The sequence below is a fragment of the Zosterops lateralis genome (assembly GCF_965231275.1).
Source record: "Zosterops lateralis genome assembly, chromosome: 7".
In the NCBI taxonomy this organism is placed as follows: Eukaryota; Metazoa; Chordata; class Aves; order Passeriformes; family Zosteropidae; genus Zosterops; species Zosterops lateralis.
In genome coordinates this window covers 32141551-32153268 of record NC_139767.1, presented here as the reverse complement: position 1 = coordinate 32153268, position 11718 = coordinate 32141551, and the positions used below count along the sequence as shown (strand labels likewise).

Here is an 11718-nt window from a genome sequence, read left to right as displayed (position 1 = left end):
ACTAAAAACATAAACGAAGGTAAACATAAGACAGAAATAGAGTTTAGTTTGAGTGCTGAGAGAAGATTAGAGCCTAAAGCGCTGCCGTTTAGCTCGGCTGTGTTTGTTTTCACAGGTCACTGCGGCTCTTTGGATTAAACTCCGCCAAGCCAAATTCCCCCCCTGGGTGAGTGAGGGGGTTACCGGGGCGACACCGGGTAAACTAAACCAGCCCGCGGTGGAACTTGCCTCGGGAACGGCTCCTGCCTGCTCCGCACTCACAAACTGACCAAAATAAAACCAAACTGGGTGTAATTGCTGTCCAATTCCTCGCTGGCACCAAAGGAAGGCAGCTGAAAGTGCTCCGTAACTTCCCTTTGGGTTGCTGTGCCTCTTTCACTTTTCGCTGCTGAAGAATAAGGTGAGATTTGTAAGATTCTGCCTTTTTACAGAACGTTCTCGGTTATTATTTTGAAGGGGTGTTTTGTGAATCCAAAAACAATTGGGAAGTTCGTATAAATTCACCATCTGACTCTTAACAGGCTGAATAATGGGCTGAACATTGTAATGGATTATCTGGCCTTTAGCATGAGACATCCAGAATGCTGGCTTCTATAGCTCCTCTTTTTGCTGGCTTCTATAGCTAATGTCATTGCCTTTAGTTTATATTCTTGTCACTTGAAAAACTGAAGTTCACTATATTTTTCAGGAAGACTCCCAAATCCATCAAAACTATTAACTGGGATCAATTTTCTTTTAAGAATTAGCTGTCTAGAATTTCAGAACTCCCAATCCTTTGACTTAACCCTCTCATGTTTCTTCTTTACGAGTCTTCACTTTGGGATTCTTCTGTGTTGTTCATGCCGCTGCCATTTTATGGTATTGTTGGAGTTTAATCTTGGAAAAGAGGGTTGCTGTTTTCAGAATTAAGAAGCAGCTCCCAGCACACAGCACAGCCAAGAGCAGCAGTGACTGTATCAGGGTCAGTATTACCCACACAAGCTGTACTGACCTGAGGGTGACAGCCAGCTCCTTTCCCACAGTTATTGATGATTAGTCATAGGAAAGGTACATTACAATCTTCTAATTAAGAGTAAAGCCCTTTCAAGTCAAATTCAACATAGCATATGTTGTGGTTTTAGCTCTAAAAACTTTCTGAACTCTTTCTGTGTATTCACAGGAAAAAGATTAGATGCCAAATTACAGTACTTTGCATAATTTCAAGTACTTTAAAAATGTTTTTGTCTTACTTTTGTCTCTTAAATAATGAAATACAATGTAATACTTTGTATACGTGAATTGGAAATCAATTAACAGTTTTCTTTTCAGGTTTCTGGGCATTAATACATTCAAGGACAGTATGTCAGACAACCAACAAAATAAGAAGAGAAGCAAAAAAGGTAGTCTAACCCACAGCCTATGTGTTTAAAATGTAAACCGTAGATCTGAAGCTGGAAAAGTACAGTAATCATTTGAAATCTGGCTAGTTGTCAAAACTTAGCAACTATAAAAAATATTCAGTCAAGCTCAGAGTTACTTTCCACCTTTGTAAAGGCCTGAGATTTGGGTTGTTTCCCATATATTTAAATGCTCTACTTCTGTAGAGTTTCTGTCAATATTTGTCTTCTATTTCTGTTCTTCTGAGATAGGAGCTGTAACTGGCTTTTTAAGATGTTCTTTGCTTTTATAGTACATTGAATAAAAAGTAAACTTACCAAAAAAAGAAAAGGAATTCAAAGTTAAGCATTCACATTTCAATAAATCACAAAAATTAATCAAATGTAACTTGCTCGTTTCTTTTCCTGGTAGTTACTCCCTGTACTTCTTTATAATAATATTTTAATGCCCCAAAATAACTGCATTTGGCATGTGTTACTGAAATTAAACTGCTTTTATGCAAACATTGATGTATTACTGCAGGTTGTGGAAGTGTTGCTGCTTTTCAGAATTCAGAGAATATAATGGAAGAAATGCATCAGCCAGACAAAGCTCTAGGAAAAAACAGGTAAGAAGTATCAGTTAATTTGCACTTGGGTATGCACAAATAGGAACAAAGAAGGTAGTAGTCTGATTAAGAAAAATATTTCCTAGACATTATATACAGCTCTGTATGTTGTGTAGTGTTTATCTCTTCCCAATGTCAATTATTGGCCACTGCTGGAGGCAGGATATTGCATTAGGTGAACAAATTATTTGGTACAATAAAAAAAACCAAACCATGATATGTGGTTATTTGACTGTCTGGGTTAAACCCAGACAATTATCTGGCATACAGCTTTCAGATTAACTTAGGCTGTACTTTCATATCTCTTTTCAGTCACAGTATTTATCTTTTCCCACATTTTTCATTCTCCAGAAAACAGGTGGCAGAAAACTGAGGCTTGTCCACGCAGCCTCTGTTTTTTCAGGCAGGCCATTTTGTAAGTAACAAAGCAAAGGTACATCTGGTCTTCAGAATTCTTCTGACACACTCTCCTGATGATTCATAAAAACTACACACTGGAAGCAATCAATTTTGTCAAGTAGGAGAAGGTGAACAATGTGTTTTTACATTTCTCTTGTTTGGTTAACACTGTCATTCATTCTCACTTGTAGTCAATCTCTGCATTGCAGTCTCCTATTTCCAGGGAGAGCCACAGCCTCACAGATAAATAAAGAAAAGATACTTTGGCATTCTGGGATCTTGCAAACCTCTTGATCACATTATTCACCAGCCGTTTGATTGTTTGAACTGGCTCCTTCCACTTATTCTTTCTCCGTATTTTGGTTATTTTTGTTTTGCCTTTTAGTCAAACTGCACCAACATCCAGAGCATGGCCAGACCAACAAGTGGCATGTTTTCCAAGTAAAAATCAGATAGCCGGGAGACATCACACTTCTTTACCTTTCTTCTCAAAGAAAGAGAACATGGGATGTGGCTTTGACGTCAGCTTTCTGCTACAAGCCTCACACCCAGAATCTAACATTTCAACATCATTTATGGATTTAGATACTTTCCAGATAATAAAAGCACAAATACAACAAAGTAAGTTCAATTTTAACAGTCACAAATTTTATATGAAGTTATGTATTGGTTATCATATTGCCTTTATGTCTTTTGCTGTCTTCAGAGAGACTTCAGCCATGTCAACCCTCTTCTTTAATTATAAGTTTGTGTGGTCTTGCAAAATGAAGGAGATGAAGAGAAGCACTGGCAAACTTCACCTTTTCTGGTAACTCTGTGTAGGAAACTGAGCCACAAATATGGAGTGTAATTCCCTGTACCTGGAGTGATGACATCTTTCTCTCTCATACTGGCAATATTAATTGGCTGCATACTGTAGTTAGCAAGCATCTACAATTGAGAAGTATTTCTTTAAATTATTAGTGTCAAAATATTTTAAAATTGAAGTATTTTAGTGTTTTCTATGGAAAATGGAATTGCGAAGTCCAGTATCACAGTTAAATTTCAACCTACCACTTTCTTCTGCACTGTAGATTTTTAGCACAGTCCTGCAACCAGAGACAGATCTCTGATTCCCTGAACACTACAATTTGAAATTAATTTATAAATGTGAATTGTAAACAAAGAACATAGAAATAATATTTCATTTGTTTTGATTTTTAAGGGTTAAATGTAACAATGCTAAAAACCAGGAACAAGATATCTGAGGTAAGAGGACATTATGTATAAAATGATCACTGACAAAAGTACTATATTCTTTCAAAATCTTAATAATAGAAATACAGAATTAGAGTAGGTAGTTTGCTTAGTCTCAGGTGTTTTGGTATCTTTAAAGAATGTGAAATATTTTTACATTTATTTTATATATATGTGTGTCAGCAAATCTTAAGATGTGTATCAAGAAATTATCAGTAAGGTGTTACATGAGGGACTTCTAGACTTAAAAGGTTGAAAGTTCAAAAAGATATAAAACCTTTAGAAATATGTAAATTAATTAAAATGTGCATCCTATATGTTAAATTAGGTGCCTAGTTTTGCCAAAACCCCAACACTTCTTTTAAATGGTAATTTAAAACTGAAGCTGAATTCTAAAATAGTTTTGATATTACAAGATTGATGAAATTTATTGTGTTAGTAAATAAAAAATAGTTTTTCAGAATTAAACATACTTGACATGAGATTTTGTGAAAAGTGTAATTAGGAGTAGCCAAAACTTTTGTACCTAGAAACAGGCTCACAATATTACATCTCAGTACTTCACACCACTTTAAATATACTGTATTTAGAAAAAAGAGAATTTGGCTTTCATGTATATTAATTACTAGCCTTTTGTAGAAAAGATTCGACTTATTGAACCACATGTAAACTTCAGTGAACCTGTCACATAATAGAATTGATCACAAAAAAAAAAGTGAAGTATAGAAGTAGGAGCAAGAGTTCTGACACAGGATTATTAAAAGGGTTTTGGAAAAAAAAACATTTTGGATGGAGGGAAATATATAAGAAAAATAATTTAGCTGATCTCAGTGTGATTTAATGGAGATTTATTTCATGACTTGGGCTCTGGTGGTTTCTAGAGGTGTTTCCTTTGGGATAAACTGAGCATTCATATTAATGCCATGGTGGACAAAGCCTTCAGAACTGTGAATTTCAAACCAACACATTGCTTTTCCTGTCGTGTTCAAACCTCAGTTTGCCCTTGGAATGCAAACAAAAATTTCCTGCAGATTGCAAACTGATGTTGAATATAGACCTGCAAATGAGCACTCAGAGCAGATGACTGTGATTATTTCTATTGCATTCATTTGCATTAAAATCTTCATTTCCTATAAAATAAAGAACAGAAATACTATTTTCAGAAAATAATTTTCACTGTTCGTCTGAATAGTCCAAACAAAGTACTCAGTTTCTCTGATCTGTACTCCTTGACATGTACATGGTACCTTTCAACAAATGTGATGGGGAGAAGGAATAATAGAACACATCCTTGACCCAACTTCTGTGTCAGCTGCCTTTGGTTTTATCCATTTCCCTTCACTGCAGATCAAGTGCAGACTGTGCTGTCTTCCAGCCCACCCAAACCTGTGACCTAAATCTGTAGCCATTTAACATGGTTTATGGATCTATATGTTTAGATTTAATATAATGTATCTTAAAGCACGTAAATAATTTGTTAGAATTGTTTTCTCCAGGAATACAATAGATTTCTCTTATAATGGTCTAGTTTTCCTTTTGAAAAATTGCTTACATGAGCTCTAGTTCCATTGGGAATATAATGAGTGGTGTCAGCACACATTGGAGGGTTACATAAAAAGACTTTAAATATCAGCATTACAGTGGTGCTCTCATTCAGGGAGAATGCACAGTGAGGGAGGAACTCTGGCACATGAAGCCACTGCCCAGCCTTTGAATTTCTGTAGCAAACTTGTGAAGTGCCATAAGACAGAGTTAATAACTGACAAGAGAATTTGTACATGTGGACAAAACTTACTGGTTTTAAATTATGGAGAATGACTTGTGCCTTAAAGCAAAAGGTCCTGCTTTCTGTACTAAGAAATGCTTAGAAGTAGTTTTGGATCTGAGAAAATTAATGCAATTAGTGTGAAAAAATAATATCTTTTCTCAGGACTCTGATATTATACTTCATAATAGGTTTAATATAGGAATATATAAAAAAATAATTATTTTCTAATTTTCTTTTCTATATCTGCTTGGTTCTTAGTGATTAGTTTTTACCTTTATCTGTGGTAGAGCACATTATTAATGTTTTTTTTAATGGAAATTACAGTTTCATTTGCCGCCACTGACATGTCAGCCTGTAAGAACAATTCATCTTGCTCCTCTAAAGGATGATATTGTCAATGAAAGCAGCAACATCAAAAGTATTTTAAATATTATGAACTCTATTCCTCAGCCTATAAAACCACTTACTAAATTTTATCAGTATCAGTTAGACAACTTATTAAACAGGCACAATGAAAAGTCATCAGAATTGATCATGACCACAATTTCTGATAAGTTCACTCCAGTGAAGGACCTGTACTACTTCAGCATTAATAACTGTGATAAGTACCCCAACAACAAGAAGGAAGAAATCCAAAGCCATTTAAAATGGAGGGAACCTGATGCAGCAGCCCACACTGAGAAGAACCAGGTGAAGTTCCAGTGTTCAGCAGTTTGTGAGAACATGGATCTGACCCAAGCCAGGCTCTGGGATGAGAGTCATCCCCGGCTGAGCTCAAGCAATGCTCTGGTGAACTGTGGCATGTTTACAGTGTCCAGCAACAGCAATGCCTCAAGAGCTGGCAATAAGCAACACAGAGCAGAGGATTGCTGTAGTATTGGTCTGGAAGAAGAAAATGCTGCAGAGATGATGCTGGATTATAAACCACAGGAAGATGCTCAGAGTGCCAACTTTGTGCTTTACAATCAGGATTTAGATTCTTCCTGTAGAAATGAAATGACAGAGACCTACCAAGCTTTAGAAGATAATTCTGTAGTTGCAGTAATTCCCAGAGTAGAAGTTCAAGATCCCTCTGGAAAACAGTCAGAAAATCAAGTCTGTCTCACTGAATCTGAAATAGAAAAAGAAGCAATGTCAGAAGCAACTTCAGAGGGCCAAAGTGAGCTTGTAGCTGTTGCTTATCTTACACTCTCTGAACAAGAGCCAGCCAGGAAACCACACATTGCTGAACAACCTGCCACAAAAAAGGGTGGTGTCTGTACCCTGCCTCCTCATGTTACTCAGACCCTCAATGTTCTTACTCACAAAGAAAATGACAAAAATAAAATAAAGATGAATAGAAATAAATATTCATCAAAATCTAAAATTAGTAACAAGATAAAAGTATCTGAAGACTTAATTGCTTCTGATGAGGTTACCAAAAAATCAAATGCCAAGAGTCAAAATTTTCCATCTTTGGAACTGACAAAAGTAAAATCTGAGACTTCCATGAAGTGTCAGAAGAAAACCACTCAAGGAGACAAAGGCCGTGTTGCCCAGAGTGCTCAGAAAATTAAAAAGCAAAGTTGCTCCTGCAGTTGCAAAAATTCAGCTGTCTTAAAGAAACAAGTTACTCCACTTTGTCTGCCATGTGCGCCCTCTGCTTCAGATTTTGTAGATCTGAAATACACTGACATGTTCAAAATAATAAACTCAGACGACCAAGGCCCAGATATTTATGAAATGTTTGGAACTCCTGTCTATTCTCGCCTGCGAGACCTTGATCAGCACGAGGGCAGGTTTTCTTCAGGTATTTATTCTGCTCCACCAGGGAGATGCACCTGCAGATCTGCCTGCAGTAAAGGGGGAGAAAGCAGCAGAGTCAGAAACACTCAAAAGAAAACACATTCCAAGCCAAAGAAGACCATACCTCGTGCTAAACAAAAGCAGAAATGTTTAGTCACAAAGGTCAGAAGGACCAAGGTGAGTGACAACAACACAGAGCAAGGCAATGTAACAACTTCTGACTTGGGTTTTCAGACACACACCTCGAGTAGCACAACATTGTTTCATGGAGACCCGGATCATCAGCTTACATTTTTAGAAGAGCTTTCAGAGTCAACTAAGCAAAATGAAATGTTGACAAATTCAAACCTATCAACTATTAAAGAAATTTCTTTGGAGCAGTCGTTAGAGATCCAGGATAAATCCAGCCATCAGAGAGATGCTGCCTGCAGCCAGGATCTCCTCCAGTTGAGTGATAAACACTGCAGGGAATGTGTTGCTCCAAGTGTCAGTCTGGTAACAGCAGAGCAGAACATCTGTGTGCCCCAGTGCAGGGGTGATATGGGTGGTGACAAAGGCCTGGACAATAAATGTGAATTGCCCTTTTCAGATAGACTGGAATGTCAGTCCCCTACAAAAATATTAGATCACAGTTGGGCAAATGAATTGACTCAACCTTCAATGATTTGGACAAAAAATGCCAAAAGCCCCAGTTTCCAGACAAGTCAAAGCACTTCCTGGTCAGATACTGAGGATGTGACTGATGAGTTGCTTTGTTGTCTGGCCAAAGAATTGCTGATGCTTGAAGAGAAAGACACCAACTCTTCAAGAACAAAAAATATGTGTTCTAAAATACAAAACACACAGGGTGAAGAAGAGGAAAATACAATGAATGGAGATGGAGCAATAATAAATAGTGCTCTAGAGAAGGTAAAAGTAATTTCTTCTTGTAACTTGCTAATTCCTTTGAGTGATGCTTCACCCAAGTTTGGATGAAAAGTGGGAACTGTGTGCTTATTAAAGAGATTTATCAAGTCTTTTACCTTGGGCCAGCTGCCCAGTGATTGTTCAGTGTGATGTTGCATATATCTGTGTTAGAGGCTGCATGTCAGAACACAAGCCAGAGGGTACTAGGGCATGACAGGAGTAGCTGCCAAAGCTTATATAAATTGAGAAATGGTAGAGAATAAAGAGAATAGGTTGTTTTAATTTAAGAGCTTGTATAAAAAGGTTTTGGGCAAGGCAAAAGACACTACAAATTATCTTGTATAACCAGAAGGGCAATTATCTTGAGTCTCTGAGTGCAACCAGATACTTTTATAGGTATGAACCCCAACTATTGGTTTATCAGACAGACTTGCCCTGTTTAATTAATGCTTAATCAAAATTTTGAGCTCAGAAAGCTCAGATTTTGGCCCCCAAGTCAGCTGCGCGTCTTCACGTGCTAAGGTGCTTCTCCTTGGTCCTGTTAGCTCTTTGTCTATTTAAATTACAAGTTTATAAGGAAATGTCTTTCACTACATATTGATACACTCCCTTGTGCTTCTGCAGACACAGGTGCCAATTATAGCTCCATTCTCACTTCTCCCAAGGAGATCCATGGCTAGATGGGATGATTATTGCCATCTTTCTGAGGCAGTCTCTTCTTCCTGGGAATTCATGGCCTTATTTTCATCAGAATTGTGTTACATGTGTTACTTAGAGCATGATGATAGCCATATTCACCCTTCAGCTTAGCAAACTGTACCTGTGAGACCACAAAAGAGAGTGTATCCTGCTCTTTTAAGTGTCAATGGAAGAAGATGTCATGCTGTGACCTTCTAGTCATGCACTGTTGTGATATATAATTGAAAATATTTATACAGTCTTATCTAGTATAGCAAGGCTATCAATGACCTGGACAATTTATATATATAAAAATCTGCAAAGCAAAGTCATACCAGGAAAAATTACTCTGTATGAAAAAAGGAGGGACCAAATGAAGCCTGTCTTTTCCTCTCTGCTTTCTCCCCACACTGACCATCATCTTTCAAGCAGAGTTACAGCAAAGCCTTTTTGGCCTCAAATGAAGAAAATGGCCTTCTAAACTTTGATGAATCTACTAAATTACCAGGAAGCAGTTTAGCTGCCAAAGATCCTATCATGTGGACAAGAGGAGAAGTCCTTGGAAAGGGAGCCTATGGCACGGTAAGTTAATGTCTGAATATGTTGAAATGTGTTGATGGTCGTTGAGCTACACCTTATCTCAAAAATAGCTGTTGTCCTATTCAACAAATGGTTAAATATTTTGGATTATACACGTGAAACATGACAAAGATTCTATTGAAAATAAGTAAATACTCAGTTTTTTTCTCTTGTTTTGATAAGTGCTGGTTTTGCTGTAGGTGTACTGCGGTCTGACAAGCCAGGGACAGTTAATAGCTGTAAAACAGGTGGTTTTGGATACAACAGATCAACTCACCACAGAAAAGGAATATCAGAAGTTCCATGAGGAAGTTGATCTTTTGAAGACCTTGAAGCATGTAAATATTGTAACTTATTTAGGCACTTGCCTGGAAGACAACATCTTAAGCATATTCATGGAGTTTGTTCCCGGTGGCTCCATTTCCAGTATTCTGAATCGCTTCGGTCCGTTGCCAGAAGTTGTCCTGTGTAAATACACCAAGCAAATCCTACAAGGGGTTGCCTATTTACATGACAACCGTGTGGTCCACAGAGACATCAAAGGCAGCAACGTGATGCTGATGCCCACCGGGGTGATAAAGCTGATTGACTTTGGCTGTGCCAGGCGCCTGGCCTGGGCCAGCCTCGGCGGCACACGCAGCGAGCTGCTGCGCTCCGTGCACGGCACTCCCTACTGGATGGCCCCAGAGGTCATCAACGAGTCTGGCTACGGCAGGAAATCTGACATCTGGAGCGTGGGCTGCACCGTGTTTGAGATGGCAACGGGCAAACCCCCTCTGGCCTCCATGGGCAGGGTGGCTGCCATGTTCTACATCGGGGCCCACAGGGGGATGATGCCGGCCCTGCCCCGGCGCTTCTCTGGGGCTGCCGTGGAGTTTGTGCACGCCTGCTTCACCAGGTATGGGGGCTTTGGGCTGGAGAGGGAAAGGGAAAATGCAGCTGGTTTGTATTCCTGAGATGGCTCATGGCAGCTTAGGTTATGGTGCATGTGGCCTTGTTGTAAATGCATAGGCTTTTCAGCATTTCAGGAAAGTCTTTAGGTAAAAGTATATATATAAAAGAGCTTTACTCTTTATAATGCTATTAAAAAGCCCTCACAGACTCTGTTTTGGTAGTCCTTATAATTTACTTTCACTGTAATTTTCATGCAGAAACATGGCACTGTTGAGTTTTGGACAAAATGTTTGGGAAATTTCTTTGCTGTGCTTTCTGTTCCAGTATTGTCTTGAGTTTGTCCTTAAAACAAGCTGTTTTAAGGACAGTATTCTAAATGGAAGAGCTTTCACTTAATTCTTGTCTTCTGCAGTGGAAAAATCTATTTTCACTGCCAGTCCAGGAAATATACTTATTTGAAACATAATACTTAAATGAAACACAATGTTCTCTCTGTAAAATCCCAAACCACTAGCATTCACACAATATAAGAATTATTTTTGTGGTGTTTGTTTTGTTTTAAACAAAGTAATGGGCTTCTTAAAATACATGATATTGATTGGAGATGACAGGACAACCTGATTGATAGAGGCTCAAACAGATAATTTTCACCTTACTTAAATATGTTTTTGGTGCACCTGAAGTAACCAAGTCAGCAGAATTATTCAAAGATTTGCAAGGAATTCAGAGAAATAAGTAATAATTTATTTAATAGCAAAATATTTCAGTTTTATAATTCATAAATTCTAACAGTCTTTCCCCTTCAAGCCTCCCTTCCTTTCTATCAGCTTTATAGAAAAAAAAAAACTAAAAATGAGTAGAGAATGGAGAAATAATAGTAAAAAAGGCTAATTTTGCAAATAGGTTTTTACAATTACATCACAGGCATACATATTCATTTTATGTACTGATTCGTGAAACCTTCAATGCAGAGATCAGCACGAGCGGCCTTCTGCTCTGCAGCTGCTGGACCATCCCTTTGTGAAAGGAAGAGAGTGAATTTTTCAAAACTCTTGCCAAATGAGCATATATTTTCTATGGAAAAAGATTTTTCACTCGTGAAAAAAAGACCAGAAGAAACTGGACTTAAAGTGACAGTAGAAACACTGGAGAGCAGTTGTGTTCCAGGAGTCTGTTATTAGACAGCAGTGATTAAAGAGTTCTGCAATGCCTGCCCTGCACTGGGAACACAAGGCCACGTTGTGTTGTATTTGGAGAGACTAAAAGGGAAAACAAAGTCCCCTTCACTGGCATGTGACAGGTCAGGTAAGCTGCAATGTCTGTAAAATCCTATGGAACACAAGCTATGGGCAGAGAGCTCTGCAGGTGACTCCAGCTTGGAGATGAGTAATGAGTGTGATGATCCCACAGGAACCTCAGACCATCCACTGGCATAAAATGTACCGAGGCTTTTATTCAGTCACATGGGCCCTTTTGTTTAACTGGATGG

The 11718-nt window shown here is 38.2% G+C and overlaps 1 protein-coding gene across 1 annotated transcript; it reads left to right on the top strand.

Moving 5' to 3' along the window:
- Nucleotides 1–346: 346 nt before the first annotated feature.
- MAP3K19 (mitogen-activated protein kinase kinase kinase 19) lies at nt 347–11267 on the top strand (the record flags this gene model as incomplete). The annotated part of the gene is made up of 9 exons (XM_083864907.1): nt 347–400; nt 1309–1379; nt 1900–1984; nt 2769–3004; nt 3588–3631; nt 5712–8081; nt 9189–9338; nt 9536–10233; nt 11201–11267. Exons 2-9 carry the CDS (start codon nt 1340–1342, stop codon nt 11265–11267), a joined length of 3690 nt encoding a protein of 1229 aa, XP_083721033.1. The 5' UTR covers nt 347–400; nt 1309–1339.
- Between the last annotated feature and the right edge of the window lie 451 nt (nt 11268–11718).